Source organism: Caloenas nicobarica, chromosome 2 (assembly GCF_036013445.1).
Source record: "Caloenas nicobarica isolate bCalNic1 chromosome 2, bCalNic1.hap1, whole genome shotgun sequence".
NCBI classification, from domain to species: Eukaryota; Metazoa; Chordata; class Aves; order Columbiformes; family Columbidae; genus Caloenas; species Caloenas nicobarica.
This window is the reverse complement of record NC_088246.1, coordinates 63,307,150-63,329,819: the sequence shown is the minus strand read 5'-3', so window position 1 is coordinate 63,329,819 and position 22,670 is coordinate 63,307,150. Positions and strand designations below refer to the sequence as shown.

The 22,670-nt window shown below is 38.5% G+C and overlaps 1 protein-coding gene across 10 annotated transcripts in view; it reads left to right on the top strand.

Moving 5' to 3' along the window:
- The window catches only part of TNS3 (tensin 3), a 232,857-nt gene that overhangs the window by 60,377 nt on the left and 149,810 nt on the right, over positions 1 to 22,670 (top strand). For 9 of the 10 annotated variants that reach the window (XM_065627357.1, XM_065627356.1, XM_065627355.1 and 6 more), the window contains 2 exons: positions 3,875 to 3,986; positions 17,420 to 17,457. In XM_065627357.1, the coding sequence (XP_065483429.1) occupies positions 3,875 to 3,986; positions 17,420 to 17,457 (150 nt within the window). Of the gene's footprint in view, positions 1 to 3,874; positions 3,987 to 13,465; positions 13,537 to 17,419; positions 17,458 to 22,670 lie in introns of those variants that run through there. The other variant, XM_065627358.1, reaches the window with a different exon arrangement.

Genomic DNA, 22,670 nt, shown 5'->3' with positions numbered 1-22,670 from the left:
TTATTTTTGGAGCAATCTTACAGAAGTAGGTATATGGTTTAGTTTTGCAAAGCTTTTTTTTAACTGGGGTTCAGCTTTTTCGCTTTCAGTCATCCCATACTTGAACTTTCTTTGGACATCCCCCTGGGCATTTCCCTAGCCCATAAAAGGTGGTGAAATACCCATTCTGTTAATATGCTGCTACCCCTTCCCTCCTGTGTATTTAAAATAATAGTCATAAGCGTAATATATGCTAGTGGATTTAAAGCTATCTTGGAGAGTAAAAGAATGTTATAAAGAGAGTCCCAGGAAACTGCCATATTGATTGCTAAGTTATTTATAGAGAGGATGGGGAAAGGGATCATATTTGCATGACCATGGATGGGGAAGTGAACAAAACTTATCTTTGCTGCTGTCCTAAGAGAGTTTGTATGTGCCACGTAAAATTCATCAGGAGTAGAGTCTGACACTGGGAAAGTTTATGGGGCTTTGAACATACGTTTATAATTTTCTCTTAGCTGGAATATATGACATAAATTGTTACAAGTTTTGGAGATAGAGAAATAATGTGCAGGTTTAGGCTTTTTTTTTTTTTTTCCTCTCCACAGAGTAACATCTGGACGTAATGATTTCATCTTAAAAGTCTAATTATTTTTGTTCAGACTTGTCTAAGTATAATTTATAAGTATAATTTACTCACTGCTCAGATGACTTTGGAGGAAATCGACTCTGTAGAAGTAATAAATCAGTTAAGTTTTTATTTTTATTTCAATTGAGCATATATGTATGTGAATATAGTTGTACACTTTTCTTGCAAATTATTTACACAGGTTTATTTTCACAATATTTGCTTGATTCTTTGATAGAAGATCTAAGCCCTGTGACTATATTTTTAAAGAATGAACCAGTATATTGCTGCATAATGAAAATGGTCAGCCTTGAGGGTGTTTGAATGGAATGATAGCTGAGGACGCCCATGTAGGTCTTCACGGAGTCTGCTCAGTCTGCTGTGTTACGTTGATGCAAGTCTGGGATAAACTTTCGGCTTTATTAGATTTCTGTGTGCCATAGGAAGCAGAGCATAGCCAAAATATTTCCTTATGTGGTAAACAAAAGAGAGTTTCATAATGCTAGCAGTTGAGACCAGACATAATTACAGCATCTTCCTCCAGCAAAACCTCATTGTTTTCTTCCAGTTTTTGCTCCTAACAATTACATGCAGTTTAGATTCTGTAGCATTGCTTGCTGCCAGCCATGGTTGCTTTCCTTTATTTTTTTTCTTTCTCTCTCTCTCTCTTCCCCGCCCCCCCCCCCCCCCACCTTGGCATCTTTGTTAGTGGAGAACCACAAAAGCTGTATCAGGTGACAACAAAAAAACCTTGGTCTAGGCTTCTCTAAGTTTCACAGTAGATTATGTGGAGTTCTTTTATAAACGGCTATGAGTACTGAATCTCCTAAATGAACTATTTAACTGAATTGCTAGGAGAGTCCATGGGAACATACTTAAAATCAACAACAGGGAACAAAAAAACCACTTTTTAAAAATTCAGGTGCAAAGGCTGCATTGCAAAATATTTTCAAAATGCCACAGAGGAAAATTATTTGATGTTTACATTACAAATGAAATGGACAGATTGACTAGTTGATCAATTAATGTCAAGACCTACTAACACTAAACTCCAGTATTTAAACAGTGAGTTCTTGGGACAGTTGCCTTGCTTTGGAACAGTGCAAGCATCAAAGCTTGCGAGGAAGCGTTTGGAAGGCAGGAAATACGGAGAAGCAGGCCTAGATACAGAATAAACTTTCTGTGATGTTTATCCATTAATTTCTTCAGAACTGCAAGCTCTGCTAAACCGTCGTTTTCCCAGGAAGTTGTATCCATGTCCTGTAAACTTCACCTAGAAGTAGAACTCTGCAGAGAAAGAGTGGTTAAAATCATCATCTTTTGATATAACCTGGAAGAACGTGATGCAAATGTCAGCAGAGGGGGATATAGGGTAATTTGTGACTTTAGCTTCTACAGTGGTTGATTGAAGTGTCTAACAAAGCATTGTAATTACAATTCAAATTAATTTCTCAAATGTTTCATCCCCTGCTTCAGCCTTTTGAGGATGTGGGCTATTCTACTATTTCTCTTCACTAATTTCTACTGATGAATACACTTAACTAGTGGAAAGATTTTCCTAAGAAGTCGAGCCTGAGTTTTATTCCTTCAGTCTAAGTAATTTCTACTGTGGTGTTTATGGAAGTGTGTTAATTATCTTTGCTTTACACTGTGGTTAAGACCAACAATGTTTTCTGAAGCTATTCTTAAGACCAGGCTGACTGTGCATCCCCACTGGTGAGCCTGGCATCTGAGCACGCAGGCCTGCGCAGGGTGATCAGTCGCTGCCGTTTGTGCTCCTTGGGGCTCCTTTGAAGTTTCAGTGGGCCCATGTGGAATAGTACTTGGAAGATGACATCCATTTTTATGGCTGTTCTTGTGCCTGCTGAGCAACTGTATTGTTGACATTTTTGGAGACAGTCGACATTTTGCCTAGAGCCACATGTTGAATTGCTCAAAGCTACAAAGAAATCCCGTGTTACCTTATTGCCATAGACTTCTGCATTACACCACGCTGGGAAGCCTTCTCATCAGACATATGGATGGAAGCCTGGCACTGCAGTGGCTTGGTCTGGCTGCGTGTGGAGGGACAGCTTTCTGCTTCTGGACGCTCGCGCTGCTAACACTCAGCGCAGATGTTGAAATATTGAATGCAAGTTTGTTTGCAGTATTGAATATAAGGACAGTAAGGTGCAAATATGAAAGGAAAATGAGGAATGCAAAAACTCATTTGGGGATATTAATAGTCTGTTTTTTGAATAGGTAACTGATATTTCAAAAAAATCTGCCAGTGAAAGTGAAGGTTATTATACCCTTCCAGAGGACATACTGACTCTGTCATAGGCTTTTGCTAGTCTCCTCTGTACTGTTACCTAAATGGTTCCTAAGTTACAGAAGCCATATAATATCCATCGTATATATGGTATTGACTTTTGCAGTTCTGTCCCCAATTAGAAAGGTCAGTATTGCCTTATATTTTAACACGCTATTTCAGTGACTGTGACACACTGTGAGAATAATGTTACTTTAAACTAGGGTGCTTTTCTTATGCAGGAAAGAAGCAAACGTGATTTTAAAGTTAGAAATCTGTGCCAAAGTCAACTTGCATGTCTGCTTAGGTATAAAGAAGAAAATCTTCACCATGAGGGTGGTGAGGCACTGGAAAAGGCTGCCCAGAGAAGTTTTGCATGTCCCATCCCTGGAAGTGTTCCAGGCCAGGCTGGATGGGGCTTTGAGCAACCTGATCCAGGGAAATGTGTCCCTGCCCATGGCAGGGGATTGGAATTAGATGATCTTTAAGGTCCCTTCCAACCCAAACCATTCTATGAGGATTCTTTCCATTTATTAAACGAAAAGCCCAAGCTGTCTACTGCACCAGATGAGTTAAGTTTGCTACTGTGATAGAGCATTACTTATGCTACTTTTAACCAGTTTAAGCTGAACCAATGCAAGTTTTTATTGTAGATATGACCATAGGTCAGAAGGCTGTTAATTCATATCCTGGAGATTATTCTATATTTCCTCTTAAAAGATAAGTCATAGAGTGAATTAGGAAGTTAAGATATAAAATGCCTTGCTGTGTCTGTGTCTTGATATGCTGGAGGTTCCTTACACTCTGTTGCTTCCAACAGTGGAAAGCTCATGTTATTGAATAAGAGTGAGGATGAGAGAGCACTTTGACATACTACTACTATACTACTGACACACTACTGTTAAACTTAATTTAAAATTGTCTATATATAACTCAAAAGCTGAGGGAAGGTCTGATGTTATTGCGTTTGCTTCCAGCCTCAAGAAACAGCTTCAAGGTCTCACACCTTCAAAACCAAGTCTTTTAAGAAATCCAAAATTTGTGGAATCTGCAAACAAGTAATTGATAGCCAAGGCATTTCCTGCAGAGGTGAGTAACGTATGACGTGCTATTTACTTTCTTGCTGTGTAAAGGAAATTAATTTTATATTAGTGTTTAAGTTTCAGGGGATCCATGTTTCTGGAATTCACCTTAGGCTAAGTGTAAGTGTTACTTTGGTTTCTTTCTTTCCTTTGTACAATAATGTTCCCTGCTTTTGTTGGGGAGTGGGGTTCTGTAGGAGGTAATTGGACTTATATAATGATGTGCTTTTATTACTGAGCAATTCAAGCAGGTTCCAGAATGAGGCAATGCCTGTGGGGGATCTCTGAGGAGTATGTGAGTGATGTGCGCACAGTAGGTGACAGATGCCTCTGGAATTCAGTCTCCAAATGAGGAAGAGTGTGACCCTTACTCACTAAGACATGAATGTTTTCTCTGCATTAATTTGCAAAAATTCACAAGAGCGGCCATCTGTTTATTCCTTTCATTGTTTTTGCAGTTCTGTTATGCTCTGTCTAATCCTTAGTCCTTCAGTTTAATCACTCATAGAAACAATAAATAGATCATCCTCCTGGATGCAGACTGCAGAGGCTCAGCTGCCTCTGGCGTCACTGCCTGCTCCTTACTGCTGTTTTCCTTCACTGTTCTCCCTTGCTGTGTAGAATTGAGCATACTCGTCTCTTCTCCATGGAATACTTGTGGCGGCATTAAATCTTGGGAAAGCTCAATAGGCTCTTTCTGCAAGTTGTTCGGGGAGAGAGAGGTTTCCATTTCCTGTACTGGTTAAGCCTGGTTAATATTCAACTCCTGTGATTCCCTGTTAATAAAACAATCTCTTTAACTTGCTGCATGCGTGTTAAGGTGACTGAATTAAGGTGCAGACTTTGCAGATGAACAGCTAAATGTAAAATGACCTCACTTGTTCAGCATTACAGTTATTGTCATAGGAGTGGTAGTTATGTATGTATTTCCTTAACATTTTTCTTCTGTCTTTCTGGAGGTTGGTTCCAAAGTTCTTAGGATTTAGTCGGTTTCAACTTAGCAGAAACAGTATTGTTGGAAGGAAGCCTGCTTAGTGAAGGAACTGCCTGAAGACGTTCTTGATCAGGTTCAGTCTAAAAATCACTGTACTGGGAGAGAATCAGGGAAAGGCCTTGGGGGTGGGTATAGGAAAAAAAAAGTTTGCCAGTTTACTCTGGATTTGAGTTCTCACAGCCCAGAGCTGGCAGTCTCAAATTCACAAAAGCTGTGTCAGTGTGCTTACCTACCAAGGGTGCCAAGAGCTTTATCAAATGTCTTGTAAACAAGTCAGAGGTTAGGATGAATCTGAGCAAGTTTTCCTTTTGCCCCAATGTGTAATAGCTTTGGTTTAAATACAGAAACTAACAGTACATGCCAGTGTAATTTAACATCTCTTTGGCTAGCACGGTTCAAAATATCAGGAAAAAGGCAAAATGCACATGTATTCCAACTATCAAGGAAAAAAGCCTTCAGGAAAAACAACCCGAGGAACTAAAATGCTACAAGCTCTCCTACTGGGATCCCTACAGCACACTCCCCAAACCAGTACATCAATGGCTGTGATACATCCATGTCTGTATCTAAGTCTGTCTGGGGTAATTTTTTCTAGGTTTCCGGGTACAATTTTCAGAAGGAGCCCCTTGATAGTATCATATGGCCTCGTTTGTTCATGTGAGCACCAGGCAGACCTGGCATCCTTCTTTGCTGTTGCTGGTACAGTCTGATTGTTAGCTGCTTGATACTTACCTGTGGGGTGGGAGCAACAGGAGTTGCACGGAGTGAAGTGATGATTTCAAGTAGTTTCCATTTAATAAGAAACTGTCTGTATTTTTACTTACAGCATGGGCTTTATAAAGCAGAGTTTTAGAAAAGATAGAACTAAAAGTTGTCTGTTCCCTTGCTAGCACTGCAGTACTTGAAATGTACCCTAGTAATGTGAAACTCTATTAACATGAAGAAAAATAAATCAGCTGTTTTGGAGCCAAATGCTGGTACTGCTGCTTCTAGTAAATACTCCCTGAATGAAAGCAATGGGATTGAGGGGAGGGGAGGGAGAAGACAAGCCTTTAGTTAGGAAGAAATAAAGTTCCTTTGTGTATTAATAAGAAAATATTGCTTTTTAACAGTTTCACTTCATAAAACAATAGCTCTTTGTGCAGACTGCAGGTTCCTTCCAAACTATGATATCTTATCAGTTAAAGGAAAGTTACATGTCGAGAGAAATGAAATGAGGGGAAAGGCTCTATAGATTGGTCACTACATAGCATTTGCTGTTTACCTAGCGATGAATCATCTACTTGTTGTAAGGAGAAAAAAAAAAAAAGCAAGCCATTACTGGGTGTTGTGTTGTTTAGATAAGTTTTCATTAGTATGTGTCAGTCATTTTGGGGTTTTGTTGTTTAGCCCTGTCTTGCAAAATGTGCCTTTTGCTAGTAGCCAGGTCTAAATGCAGTGCCTAAAAGCTTGCTATGAAAAATGAATGATTGAGTGAAAGGTATGCTTGAAGGATGATGTCCCTTTGTCCTTCAGTCCACCTCAGTAAAGTATACTCAGTTACTGTAAATTTATTCTTAACAAGCTCTACAAAAACAGTGGCAAAGAAGAAAGACAGATTTGAAGAAGGCTCAGCTCCTTGCTGTTTCCCTGCCTGGTAAGCGTGTTTGTAGCTGGGCTGTGTCTTTGTTGCAGCTTCTCATTATGAAGAAAGGGCAAACAGCTGTTGATTGATTTCTGTGGTACCTGCACATTCTGCAATAAACCGAGAACAACATGACTCGCCATGTCTCTTGAGCACTACCTCAAACAAGAATGCTTTTGAGCTCTGGTTTGGTCTTCTCTGCAGTACAGTTCAGTTTAATTCAGGGCTAAGCAAATATACATCCTAATCATGCACATTTACATAGGCCAACAGGCTGCAGTGTTACAGAAGCCTTTTGATTTTTTTTTTTCCAAGCTACTTATCTTAGATATTGAATATTCAGTATTTGACTTTATTTGTAAACAAGCTGTCATAGTGATATAATTTCTATTTTTCATGTGAATTTCTATTTTTTATGTTTTTATTTATGTATATATAAATTTCTTATTTCTATTTTACTTTATTTTCCTTTGCTTTTTAAAATGATCATTTATCTTTGTGCTGTGATAAAATATCTGGTAGTGTAGAACAGAGAGCTTTTTAGATGCTCTGAATCTTTCCAGTCTCTAGAAAGTTCTTTTCTGTCAATTTAAAAACTGGAGACCAGATTCGGGAAATTTGAGTAGTTTTAAATAATGCAGTATTATTTCCTGTCTCTTGACAGGATGAAATGGGTGAAATAAGTATGAAGAAATGAAACACTTCACACGTTTCTATTGATGAAACTCCCTTCCCTGCCAGCTGACGATTAAGTTAACATGTTTAGATGCTGCTAGTGAGGCTTTACGTACAATATAAAGCATTCCATGAACCAGATTTTGAATATAAAGCAATTAATGGTAATTTGAATAAACTGAGTATATTTTTGTTAATCTAACCTAGCCATGAATGAGTTGTTTTTGGGAACATGTATTGGAACGATCCCAGTAGGAGCGCTTGTAGAATTTTATTTCCTCATTTTAAAAAAGATTTTCTTTCTGAAAACTGTTTTCCTTGATGGTTTGACCACATGTTCATTTTGCCTTCTTCCTGATATTTTGAACCATGTAAAAATGCTAGCCAGAGATGTTAAATTACATTGGCATGTACTCTTAGGTATATTGTGAGCAGAGAAATGCTTACTATGGTATTGTGTGCAAGCTGAGTGTAATGAAGAATACAATTCAACTTCTTTACGTAAAATTAATCTGTATAATAACTTCTGTCTAAGTCATGCTAAAATACAGTCTCATACAAGTGAAACAGTCCTGGACTGTTTCCTTGAGCATGTAGCATGATGTGATATTAATAGAAAGTACATTTTATCATCAGATTACAGTATTTGTTTTTAATGAAGGGCTTCCAGCTGCTTACAGATAATAGATCAAGATTTGAAGACAGCTGAAGCTGGTTTTCTTCTTATGGAGGCTTGATATTTTCCTTTGAAATTCACCTGCTTTTTGTGATTGTAGTTGTGATCCGGGATAGCGATCCACTTAAAATCTCATTTTGGGTTAGCTGGAGTTAACCAATAAAAAGTGGTCTCTGTATTTAATCAAATGTCATTGTTTCTGGCAAGACAAAATACATTTTTATATTGAGACTCATTTGAAGCCTACAAACTGTTCTTAAGGCTTGTTTGTGCATACTGTGTGTGTAAATATATGCATATTTAATCTTATATGATAGCAGGTGGTTTTGTATATTCTATCTTTCAGTAAGTGCTAAGTTCAGTAATAACATATTAGTATATTAATAATGTGCAAAGCATGTCTGTGGTTACAGTTATGGCAGACAAACTAGAAGGCTAGAAATGCCAGACGCATTTGTATCCTGCTTGACTCTAAATGGTAAAGCACATAGCTTGTATTTGTGGGGTTAGGGGTGTTTGTGTCACCCTGGTTTCCATGGAGTGTTCCTCATGAAATAAGATCCTGTATTACTAGGCACTTACATTCATGTATTATGAGGTGTGCCCATCTATTGATCTTATAATGCATCATATAAAAGACATTAACTGTAATTTCAACATAACTATAACATAGCCATCTTATGGTTAATTATGGCAATAGGCATACCCATGTAATTATGTTAATATTATAATGCGGGAAATCTTTGAGAGAATGTAAAGGCAGTCATCAAATTAAAATGGTTTTTCATCACTGTTGCTTTCTGTGTGATGTTTGTATGTACATTTACAATTTGCTGGATCAGTGCTCAAGAAAACATGTATTGCCTTCCATAGGACTGTTTTAAGATGGTTTTAACATAACTGCTTCAATTACTGCTTTTAAGATTTTTAGTGGTGGGTATGGCTCAGGCTGGTCAAGAAACAACAGAAAACAAACAAACCAGAAAACCTTGCTATTTTCCTAAGCAATTAACTGCTGATTACTTCCAAATTTAAGACGTATATGGACTTGTGAGAAAATGAGACCTAGAATTTCTTTTTGCTAGCACTGTATGTTTTCAGTTATGAGCAACACAATGATACAATGGACAGACAACTGCATATAAACCAGGCTGTGTGGGCTGTAGGACCAAGGAGCATAGTTTTTGTCCCTAGAGCAGATTAACATCTTGTAGCTGCTGTGAACTCCAAGGAACAGTGATTATGGAATGCCCTGACAAGGTTGGGATAGGTAGGAGCCCAGGCTCTCTTTTGCAAAACCTCATTTGACTGTCAGCCTTGTTTATGAAAAGCATCTGGAAGGGTGTCCAAGGGAGACTGCATGAATTGATCTAGTGGCAGCAGCGAAGTCTTTTTAAGAACCCCTCAGGAATGGGTGGATGTCAGTTGACCTGGACATGAGTGACACAGAGTGTACTGTTCTGGGGAGGAGAAGGCTGGAAAGAGGAACTGGATTGCTGCCCATCTGTGACACCAGAAACCTGGGAAGCTCAGCCCCTCTTCTCTAGACAAAAGATGCACACAGTAAATAGCAAATTCCACCAGATTAGTAAAATGTACTCTAATTAACACAGCTGTACAAGCTATGCATTCATATTTCAGCACGGAGCTTAGATAGTGAAACGTGGAAGCTATGTGCATAACAACAGCAAAGACATGAAAGGGAAGGGTGAATAAAGACTTAACTGGAGCATAGAGAGATACAGAAGGAGCCACTGTAATTAGTAGATGTTACACAAGTGATAAATAAGCATTCTGGCTGAATACAGCCCTCTCTGGAGCAGAGAGAATCTGTAGAATTGACATCCTTTGACATGTTGTTAGCCGAGTGGGAACTGGAGGATGGGGAAGGAATTTTGGCATAAATATCTAAGGTAAGTTCCTACTAATTTAAAACCAAAAAATACACAAAGCAGAAACCTCTAGTGAATGTTTAATGTTTGTAGCAGCCAAGCTGCATCACAGATATTAGATGACGTTTCAGAAAGTTGTCTGTAGTGAAAACAGTTCCCTATTTGTTTACTTCATAAGGACTGACTTAATCATGCCAGAATTTGATCTGTGCTTATAAAATTCATTTTAAGGTTCAAACCACTAAGATTTCTGAAAAGCTGCAGCTTCTGTTCGTTACAGGTAATATATTAAAAAGGGAAAAAAAAAAAGTGTGACATAAATGTGATTCTCTGTGGCCCCTCGCATTTTTTCCAGGAAAGCCAGTGACTGCTATGTGATCTAGTATACCTGCAATTTTACAGATTTAGCCCACTTGAAGAGAACCCGAAATTCCTAAGGGTGAATTGAACCTAGAATTAACCTGCTCTAACCCCAAAATCCGAAAAGAAATGCTACCGTCATTAGAGTGTGTAATTTGAATGTGATGAATGTGATATGCCATGTGGAGAAAAGAACCTCAAAGTAAATCTTGATGCATTTGGCTAAAACCTCACATTTGAAGCCTCTAATTGGCTTTAAAACAAGGTTTGAGGGTGAAGGGGAACTACATGGGAGACAGAACTAATATATAGGAAGATAAAGTTTAAAGAAGAGATGGCTGAAGAAATGTGTTGCAAGTAATGCTGAAGCTTTCGAGATCTTACAGTTCTTGCACTGTCTGCAGCTGTGAGAAAAACCTAGAGACAGTCCAGCCATTTTGTTTGGTTTCATGTGGGCTGCTGGCTACAGTAAACTATGGTCTGGTTGAAATGGTTTTGTGGATGAAATGTTGAAACATGGGGTTGTCTGTTCAGCCGGAGGGAGGAAGTCAAAAAATAACCATTGGTTCCAAACTGGATTAAGGTTTAATTGCAAGTGTAGCTTAAAAATATGCAGAAAAAAATGCTGTGTGAGTATTCTATAAAATGTGAAAATGTTTTCACTGTGCTAATGTTCTGCCTTTGTAACAGCATCTGTGGGAAATGTAAAGAAACCAAAAGAAAAACAAAACATAAACCAAACCCCACCCAGGAGTTTTCAGGATGCAGTTAAAATGATAAAGTTAGACTGTAAATTCCATGGGGGCAGGGGGAACAACAACACAATCAAAACAAAATCCCCCACAAAAATAACAAAAAACCCCCAAACAAAACAAAAACCCGAACAAAAGAAATACCCCAAACCAACACCAACTAACCACCCAATCAACCAAAAAATCCCAACAAACAACCAAACCAAACAAACAAAACCCATGAAAACAAAGAACCCCCAAAGAACACTTGGTCAAGGTTCTTCCTACAAGATAGGAAGACGGTGGGAGTAAAGGAAAAGAACAGTCATACTATTACAGCAGTAGTGCCAAAATATGTTTGTCTTAATGAAGATTGTCCGCATCTGTTGTTAGCAATAGCAAGTGGAGTATTTAATCTGCAGGAAAGCTCTTTCATTACACTCTGTACTGTATAGCCACCCCAAGTATTTTGAAAAATGCTGAAGCTTTGCACAAAGTTCCTGTAACTGTCTTTTGGCCTTTGTCTTCAAAAACACTGTCTGCAGTCACTGTCATGAAGTGCTGGGAGCAGTACTGAGATGAAGAGACAATGGTTGGCTGAATATGAAAAAAGAACAAAAGAAAATCTAGGAAGATGCTTGAGGCACAGGAAATGCACCAGCAGATGTTGTTGCTGTAGTGTGACTGTTAGACTTGCGACATTGTTGGCGTGTGACTCTGATAACTTCTTACAAATGGAAGTGTTTACTTTTCCAGTGAAAGCCCGATATTTCCAGTTAGAGGACACTTTGCCCACTCAGAACTGCCTATTGTCATTTTTAATCCTGCAGTTAGTAATTTCCATGTGTCTGGTTTTTTTATACCGCTTTCATTGTGGGTCTTGAGTAGAATTCTTACAAGCTGGTAGAAATAGGTCAGCAGAAAAGTGTGTGTGCATGTGCTGGTGAGAGTTTTTCTAACAACCCGATCACAATGTTATTAAACCTCTGTCAAAATAGAAGTGGCCAGCAAGTTGCACGGTTATCTCCATTTGGGTCGTTTTGTGATGGATGTCTTTCTGTATCAAGCTCTGCCCGGAGAAGACCTGGTCGTGGTGGCCTTGCTATGCATTTGTTAAATCATCTTGATTTGGTTTCTAAAAAAAGGAAAACATCTTTTTTTAAGAGTCGATGACAGACCTGGGATTTTGGGCAAAACATTTTCTGCAGGAGGGAGATGTTTCTCAGTAGTGATATCACTAGCCTAGCTACTAAAATGGCTGAGCTTTACCATTCCTGAGACACTCTGACATCCATTGTTCTGTGGTATTAAGAGAGAACACTGGAATTGAGAACTATAAAAATAATGTCTCGATTACACAGATCTTTTTATATGCTTGGTTTAGATTACATTTTGTTGTGGAACATCCAGGACTCTTCCATTACTGTCAAAAAATAGCTATAATAGTATGTGTCTGTTTTGGGGAAGCTGAATTGGAGATGCTGAAAGAAAGCATCTTTCAAGCAGCTGAGCCTGTGATTTGGTATTCTAATTTATTATTTGTCACCAGAAAGCTAAAAATTAGTATCAAGAACTGTGTAGTATATGCTTTTTGGGTAAGTGAACTTTCTTAGGGATTAGTAAATTCTTAAACTGGATCACATCTCTTAGATTCTCTATTTATATGCAAGTTTCTGGCCCAAGAGGTTTTCTGAAATATCTTATTTGTACCCTTGCCATGCATAGAGTCATTTAAAAACGAACACATAGAAAACCACCATGGAGAATCGCTTGATAAAAGTTTTGGCTAAGTGCGAGGTTGTCATTATAAACTAGTCATGTTTTAATATTTACTGCATTTATAGTGTGTTAGAATGTTTGTATGGAATATATCACCATACCATGTATCCTAAATGCTAAGATGTGACGAGTAGCCCTTATTACACAGAGGAAAACTTAAGCTCTTTGTCCTGGTAAACCGTAAATTATTCTGTTACAGAAGTGCCCTCTTCATAAATATATTGCTACTGGTTTTCAGAGAGCATCTTACATGCATGAATTTAAAAAGTAGACTTTAATTTCATAAGAATTTTGGAGCTTAAGTCTGAAAAATATGATTCATTATGCTTATCTTTCTGTCTTTACCCTGGTATGAGTATCGTTAACTTGCAGGAATTAACACAGCTTCATTTTGATGCAAAGAAATGTTGTCTTTTTTTTTTTCTTTTCCTTTTCAAAAAATGGATTCTCAGAGCTATTGTTTAGGAGCTGTTTTGAAATGTAGCAAATTGACTAAATATGGCTTGGCCTCCATTTCATCGCCAGCTAGCTTGGGACAGTTGTTCTTGGAACTGATGCCAGAATCCTTAAACACAAATTTGGAAAGTCTGGTATTTGACGAGAGCTGATGTGTGGGATGTAGACATTCAGCTGTTCAGCTGAAGAACTGAAGTAGCCTTGCTGAGTGTGACATTGATTAAGTCCTTTGGACTGTTTCAGACACATTTTTAAATTTGAATACGCTTGAGCTGTCCCCCTGAAAAGAACCGAGTGCTATTTTGCTTGTAGAGCTTTGCACGAAGAATGCCAGCATTCGGTAGAAGCTGCTTGTTGAGATCTTTTAACTGTAAGTTGCATGGGTTTTCCTTAACATTGATGCGCTGTGAGTATGCTCAGTTCTTCGTATGTTTTTGCATTGCATGTTTGTTGCGCTGAAAAAGTATTAGCTGCACAATTGTGGTATAATATACTGCTTTTTTAGCCTTAGGAATTTTATGAAAGTGCCTCTCTCTGCTATTCAAGGCTTTCCATAAAAACAGCTGGCATATTGAAACGTGGTTATCTCTCTGGCAATCTGGTGATTGAGGTAGTCCATCTCTTTGCAAGCGCTGTAAATGCTTGAGGTGAGACAAATACAGACTTGGGCTGAGGGGCTTCATCTGTCCGGGCAGGATAGTCCTGCGAGGTAGTAGCATTAGCTGTGGCAAGATGAATTCTAAGTAACAAAATATCAAGCAAATTTATTTTTTTTCTGTGTGTGAGTGGTTAATTTGCTAGTGTTGGTGAAGAGATCTCTCACTGTTACGGTCGTTAGCAGCTATAGTGGAGAAAACCGTATGAATTGCATTGTATATGGAAGTGCCTGGAAAGGCAATGGTGGTTCTCTCCACTAACTTTCTGTGCTCAGATACTTGGAGGGTTGTGGCTGCTGCAGCATGGCCCATATTACATTCACTCTTTCTCTATGTGCCTGCATGCTTCCTCATACCTGATTCATGGCATTTTCTTGATACCTCCCTTTCTTTTAAATGCCACTGATACTTCTACCCCTGCCATGTGTGTATAAATATATATGTCATTTTTCTATTTTTTTCTCCTCCCTTCTGGACAAATAAATAGAGGAGACAAGAAAACAGAAGGACAAATTAGATTAAAAGTACTCTGACTTAACTCTATCTGTACTTTAAAACCAACCCTGAAGTTTATTCTCATGGTTCTACTACACTAGCAATAAAATTGTTGGTAGGAGTTATCATCTAGAGATTGATAATTGGCTTCTGGTTAGTGATCCAAGGTGTACTTTCTTCTGATCAATTGTTAATTCCTAAGCAATGGTCTATGCTAACAGCCTTTTTATTTTTTGATTTTTTTTTTCCAGTTGGTTTTAGCAAATGGTTGTATGTTTACTACAAACAAGACTTTTGTCATGTACATATGTATATATGCATGTATATATTTGTGTACATGTATGTTCACACATATATATAGTTGTAAATGTTTATACACACACATATACAGATCTTCATATACATAAAAAAGATTACCAGCAAATGAAAACTTGTGATGCTTGTTGTACCTCAGTAGATTACACAAAATGCTTTGAACACTGGAGCCTGTGGTAAATGCCAAGAACAGCCAATCAGATGGACTCAGTCATTTTAACTTTTGTTGTTATGGGCAGAGATTTGGTCTAATAGTGAAATTCAAACCTGTCAGAAAAGGGATTGGTGGTTGGATCTGTTAGCTTGGGGATCCATTTCTGTTGTTGGGATGTAAGTGGTGTGCCTTTGGGGAGCAATGTATCCAGTGAGCAGGAGGGAAGGGGGAGAATCTCCTTTCTGGTTCTGAGCACAAAGGAATGCTTTGTTTGCTCCCAGCATCTGGACAGTCAGTGATCTCATTTCAGAGTGCTTATTTCTATCCAGTTTTACTATGATAATCAGCTTTATTAGACAGTGAGGGAGAGAAAATAATGGCTTAACTTAGTCTAATCCATGGAAGTGCTGGATTTAGATATGAATAGGGTATTTCTGGATGCTGAAGAGGAGTGAGGCTGTCTACGTGAATGAATCAGATCTCTATCCTCAGAATGTTATAGATTTAAATACCTGGAAAATACACAGTTTGTTTCAGTCAGCTTTGCTTGATGTTTATTTGGCTGATTACCTCTCGAGGCTTTTATAGTCTTTGTTTCCTTTGAATCTCATAGCAATGCTTTGTTCGCCCTTCAATTATGCATGGAGTTTGTACACTATATTTCTGTGTTATTTATGAGTTTCAGTAGGATATTGCTGAAAGACTTGGTTATCTTGTTGCTATCCAGGCTAAGTTCACATTGGACTTCAGTGATTTCTTTATAGCAAAGACACTACTGCTGTGTTACACAAGAGCAGCAAGCTCTGACTTTTCACGTACATGGAAACTGAAAAAACGCAATGGCTGCATTTACTGTTATCTACATCTTTAATAAAGATTTTGTGTATTGTTGGTGACATTTGTGATTTGGTTTTGCATGAGCCAGTAGCAAAATTGTGGAAGTTGTCATGGAAAGAAATCTAGTTTTGTATTTCACCTTGCCCCTTAGAAATCTAGGCTTAAGCATCAGTAAAGAGGATGAGAACCTTGTCTGTAATATCAGGACTTCCTGATAGATCTACTGTTTTATTCTTTACTTCTTCTGATTTTCTCTTTTTAATCTTTTTTTTTTTTCCCCATCATTTTGCAGGAGATCTCAGGTTATAGAAGAAACAGTATGCATGCATATTTTTAGAGCATCTGTTAGCCTTTTGCAAAGTCAAAGCTAATCATGCTGATTTAAAATACAGATTCTACTAAATATGCACTTTCGTTGCATTAAATCACTTAATGAATTTAGTCATCCCCCATACTGTCACACAAGAAAATTAAGCTTTTCCTTGTGGATTAAAACTATGTTCCATTTACTTTACGGTTGATAGCATTTGTAAGAAGTATGTGGTTATTGATCATTATCAGTGCTAATAGTTAAGCAGTGTATTTGTGTGAACACTAATAAATTTTTGGAATGAAGAATCTTGATCCCATGAAGTACTATGAACAAAGAACACACTCCTAATTTATACCTGGGGAAAATAAGAATGCAGCACCTACAAGATTGCGTAAGAAAATGGGTCAGTAAGCCTTTTTTTTTTTTTTTCCCTGAGAAGTGACTGGAGCATGGGGGTTTTTTATTTAGCAGTCTATGCACTTGAATCTGAAATGGGTATGGTCATTTATTTGCTGACATCACATCTTGGAAGTTGTATATTTCCAGTTGGGCCAGGCTGTAGAGTATCTTTCTCTTAGTGGAAGCCCTGAGAAAAGAGCTTGGCTTTCAGCTTCAGTGGCCTAAGGTTAGGCCCCAGTTAATCTTCCAGCTAAATGTCTGTGGTATTCTGCAGTTTACTGATCTTGGAGATTGAATAAGTAAATTTTTCCTGAATGTAAAAGACAATGTAGCTCACAGTAACCCAAAGGATAGACATTGCATGGAAATAAAGCAAGTTTCAGAGTAAAAAAGGAAGTGCATATAAATGGAAAATTTGTTAACAACAGCCTGTGCCAGATTCTAGCTGTTATGCTGTTGCATCATAGTTACATCGCTGCTCATCTGGCTACTTTTTGAGTGCTGTTTTCTGAGTCTAAACTTGCTAGTATGATTCATCCTTTCCTGCTCTTAGGTCATCAGAATTTGAAAGAAATCAAGTGCTTACCTCTTGGAAGTAATATTTGCAACACTGTGTAAACTGCATTTCACAATTAGACATAAAAGTCTGAACAGTCATGGTTGCTTGTGAGTTTGAAGTCACCCTGCTTTTCTTAGGCCTCTGGAACTGCTAATATGACTAAGATTCGCAGGTTGGACTGGAAAGAATTTGGTCTTACTATCTGTGTTATTTAGATGGTAACACTTCTGATGCATGTGAAGCTGTAAAGGTAGGTGCCAAGATAATCAGTCCATGAAGTTTAACCAGACATACGTTACCATAAACTGGTGGAATGCACGAATCTGATAACATTGCTGTAATTAACAAATCTTTCGGGAATGTGTAAAAACTACATGTATTTCTTTTTAGTTTGTTTTGAAGTATGTAAATACTTATGTATGTACAGACTTGAGTTTGGCCAGATCTCTAGCAGAAAGCTGATGTAAAGAAATGGAGGAGAGAATCCACTCTTGTACTCATGTATTTTATTTGCTTTTGTTTTAGTTTGCAAGTATGCCTGCCACAGGAAATGTGAAGAAAAGGTAAGCATATTTATTTGTCTCCCTTCTTGCTGCTGATCCACATATGTTTGAAATTGAGACTACAAAAGCTGTATCAACTAATTAAGAATAAGATGATTATTAAAACAGATGCCTAACTGTCAAAAAATACTATATTTTTTTGCTGGGGTGTTGTTCTTGCCATTAATAAAAACCAGATCCCTATGTAATCAAAACATCTGCATCAGTGGTTTTCTCATTCCTCCCACAGGAGGTCATGTGTCAAGTTGAAAACAGCAAGTTAAATGGGGGAAATATAAAGCACACAGTTACAGCAGAAAAGAAGAAATGTATTGGAGTAAATAAGATGTATGTAGAAACACACACACGTGTGTGTGACTGTGTATGTATAGGCACACCACTACATATCTATCATCTATCTTTCTCTCTCTCTCTATATAAAATTTTTACAGCAACAGAGACTTAAAGGCAAACTTTTGACATTGGATAATGAAAAGTATAAGCATATTATTAATTTATTTTCAGTGTCTACCGGAAATCGTTTTCACCCAGTTCAGTTTCATTACTAGATTTTTGTTACTTTTAAAAACATGAGTCCCTTTCAGACAAGGTGAGATTTGCAGTTCTGTGGTCTCAGATGGCTTAAAATTTCCCCATCCCTAGATTTGTGTAAATCAAAGGCATTTGCAGAGTGTTGCAGTCTAAATCTAGCAGTCTTGGAGAGCTTTATTTTAGCAGCACCACCCTCATGGGGTATTATTCCGTTCTTTTAACTTAAACTTTTGATTAGTAATTGCCATTTATGAAGGCAACATTTTTTGTAGTTAGAGCACTGAGCTTCTGGAGACCATGTATCTAGTCCTGCTACCTGTGTTGTTGACTTGATATTTTGGCCTTGTGCAAGGATTTGTTTGTTTCAGTGTTTTTAAGAAATATAACTAAATTCAAGAGAAAAACCTCTGATTAGTGAAAGACTTGGAGATTTGTCAAACCATTTGAGGAAACACAATACAAGTGTCAGTTGGCTGAGCATCTACCACTTCGAGTGAAAAATGGTGCTTGTGCATTTGAAAATTGCTGTGTTATGTGATATGCTGAATAAATGCAGAATTTTGTTTTTTTCATGAAATAAGATGATGAAGTACACACAATGGTAATTAAGTTTGCAAGAAAGATACTGCCTTTTGAAAGTTTTCATCAACTATATACATTCAGTAATAATAAGTAATTATACTATAGTAATGGTGGTCTAGAAGTAGAAGGGAAACTGTTTAGTAGAAAGACGTACTTTTTATTAGACCAGATGAGGTAATTGATCCCTCTTTGCACAGTAGCTTTGGTTCTCCAAATAGCAATTGCAGTATAGAATTCTACCAGCTTCCATGGGGAAGGATTTTGTTTTTTTGATAATGTTGATGGCTTGCAGATTTGCTCAGGTAGGTGCTACACAGATCTAGAGTTTCCAGAAGTACATAAGCATTCTCTTGGAGAAACTGGCTGCTCGTGGCTTGGACCTGCATGTTCTTTGCAGGGTGAAAAACTGGCTGGATGACCCAGCCCAAAGAGCTGTAGTGAATGGCATCAAATCCAGTTGGTGGCCGGTCATGAGTGGTGTTCTCAGGGATCAGTACTGAGGCCAGTTCTGTTTAATTATCAGTGATGTGGATGAGAGGGGATCGACTGCACCATCAGTTTGTAGATGACACCAAGTTGGGTGGGAGCGTTGATCTGCTGGAGGGTAGGAGGCCATACAGAGGGATCTGAACAGGCTTGATCAATGGGCTGAGGTCAATTGCATGAGGTTCAACAAGGCCAAGTGCCGGGTCCTGCACGTGGGTCACAACAACCCCAGGCAGCGCTACAGGCTCGGGGAAGAGTGGCTGGAAAGCTGCCTGGTGGAAAAGGACCTGGAGGTGTTTATTGACAACCAGCTCAATATGAGCCAGCAATGTGCCCAGGTGTCCAAGAAGGCCAACAGCATCTTGGCTTGTATCAGGAATAGTGTGGCCAGCAGGACTAGGGAAGTGATCGTCCCCCTGTACTTAGAGCATTAAGGTGCTGGAGCGAATTCAGAGAAGGGTAATGAAGCTGGTGAGGGGCCTGGAGCACAAGTCTGATGAGGAGCAGCTGGGGGAAGTAGGGCTGTTTAGCCTGTAGAAAAGGAGACTGAGGGGAGACCTTATTGCTGTCTACAACTACCTGAAAGGAGGTTGTAGCATGGAGGGTGTTGGTCTCTTCTCCCAAGTAGCAAGTGATAGGACAAGAGGAAATGGCCTCAAGTTGTACCAGAGGAGGTTCAGATTGGATATTAGGAAAAAAATTCTTCATGTAAAGGGTCGTCAGGCATTGGAACAGGCTGCTCAGGGAAGTGGTTGAATCACCATCCCTAGAGGTGTTTGAAAGACACGTAGATGAGGTTCTTAGGTACGTGGTTTAGTGACAGTGTTAGGCTAACAGTTGGACTCGATGATATGGAGGGCCTCTTCCAACTGAAATGATTCTATGACTCTATAAATTATACTGGAAGCTGTTGTGAGAAATTCTTTAAACTTGTTTTAGAGACAATTTCATACATATGCCATATGTTAAAAATGGGAACCTATATTTCAAATAGTTAGTTATTCTCTCAGGCATTTGGGTGTTGAGTATTTGAAAGACTAATATATGGAGTACCAAAAATATGCAATAGTGTAACTATCATTGAGATACTGGTTTATGTTTTTAAATAATTGAAAAGAAATGACTAGGATGCATTAGAAGAGATAGAAAAAGATGGTATAGGAAGAAGACCAAATTTAATAATCAATTCTTTCTTATGAGAGGCTTTTTTCTGATATCCAGAGTAGTAGTAACTCAACAAATAGCTTAAATTTGGAATTTTTCGACAAGTGTTGTCTTTTCTGACTACTTATATGAAGCTCACAAGTGTTGTATACAATCTTGTTACATTGTTCATCCTGATTCAGATCTGTGTTTTGCCTTTATTGCCTAAGATGGTATCTGTATTCATTCATCTGGTTATCAGTTTAAGACAGGAATGATTCTGGTAGTTTTTAAGATGGGCTGAGAATATACTAACACCATCTAAGGACGTTGCAGGCAACCTGAAGGATACCCGTAGCTTTAATCATATGCACTGATTCAGATTGGTGTGTGGAAAGTGTTTCATGGACTCCAGCTTATCCACAAGTATCTCTTCACCCTAGAATATATTTTACGACTGAGAGAAGTATTACTTCCTTCATTTTCTATAAAACTAAGCTGTCCACAGCCTATGGGGAGTAACTATTTTTGCATAATTTAAACTTCCCCCAAGACAAAATGCATAAGCAGTTGGTCACCTGACAGTCACGTGGAAAAGGAATGAATGAGAACAAAGAACCTTGCACTTTCGAGATCCTGTAGTCATTTTGGAAAAGAATAATGTATCAGCACAGTAAAGCATTACTTGAAAGACTACTGGGGTCATGAGTGTTCATAAAAGCACTATTATATGCAACTCTAGCCATAAAGCCCCATAACAAAACAGATAATGTCATAAATGTTTTCAGGTAAAAGCAGCAGCTTAAGTCTTGATCTGGCAACATGACAATGCAGGATTTCAAGAGGTTGTCAAGACAATAACGCTATTATGCTTGCAAATGAAAAACATGTTTCTTGTTACATAAATCATCCATGAAATAAACTCTATGCAGACCTGAAAATAAATTGGACTCTGAATTTGATCAGAAAGTACAAATGAAGGAAGAATCACCTTTTGGAGTGGTTCAGGATATCAAATGCTGCCTTGTAGGATGAACCGTGAATCGGTTCTGTGAGGGCTTTCCACTTGCTCCTGACAGAACAGTGAGTACAAAGTAACAAATGCAGGCAAGCATCCTAATAATATTTCAAAACTTAGGGCACAACTGTAAGAGAATGTGAAGTTACAAAGAGAAAATTAAAGAAGCAGGCATTAGCTTACACTGATTTAGGCTGTTGCATTGAGTGTCATTATATAGATATATCTGTAGTGCCATTACATTATATAGATGCCTCATCCCTGGAAACATTCAAGGTCATGCTGGATGGGGCTCTGAACAACCTGATCTAGTTGAAGATATCCCTGCTTATTGCAGGGGGGTTGGACTAGATGAGCTTTCAAGGTCCCTTCCAACCCAAACTGTTCTATGATTCTGTGTCAGTTACATAAAGGTTACAACATTTGAAATTAAAATTATGTAGCATAAATCCACTAGATCAGTGGATTTATACAGTCATAAAATTACATTTGGCCCTTTGAAGGCAACCGTGAGGCTGATGTTGCCCCCGGTGAAAAGGAGTTTGACATGCACTGGATGGTGCGGATGGATACCAACATGAAAATTGGATTAGCCGTAAAAAAAAGTTACCCAAAAATCCAACCAAAAAAAAGTGCCAGAAGTCCAAGCTTCGCTGTCTTGGAATTGTATGTGGAAAGAAACAAACAAAAAAGTGAATATAGTGGAAGTTTGGATATAAAACCTAAGACATATATCCTTCTCCGTCGGGTTACTGTTTTCAGTTTAGTCCTGAAGTGGAGAGTGGGTGTGTGGCTGCAGGAATGAGTAAGTGGAAATTAAGGATCCACAAATTCAGAACAGATGTCAGGAAGCAGTATTTCATGCAGAGAGCAATGGATATGTAAACAAGTCTCCCAGGCGCGTTTGCTGAGATGAAAAGCAGTGAGGTTACTCAGGACTGAAGCTGTCTAATCGTGTCCTGGGAGACAGAGCTCTGAGTGGGCTGTGCCATAAAGGGTCCGGTTGATAAGTCTGCTCTGAAGATGTCCCTCAACTCTCATGTCTTGAGAGAACTCTCATAAGCTATTTGTGAAACTCTCTGCTGCACCCCTGCCACTCAGAGATCTCAGTGTGCACTGGTTTCTGTAGAAGCATTTGTTTTCAGTACAGCCTCTCAAGACAGCTGTTTTGCCTGCATACTGCTCAGTGGGCCTCTTCTGCACCCATCAGCATGATGTACCTTGGCAGTGCTGAGCTACAGCCCTCTTGTTCTCAGCCTCAGAAACTTGATATGTGTTAATAGAAAGACACATGGCTGCATCCGTAATGTGACTTCTCTAGTATTATGTCTGTACATACTTGTAGTGAGGTGTTGTCCTGCTGACAAATACACTTGCTCATCATGGAGGCCCGATGAACCCTACTTTTCTGCATTTTGATAGAAACAAGGGCCTAAAAACGCTGCCCTGCTTG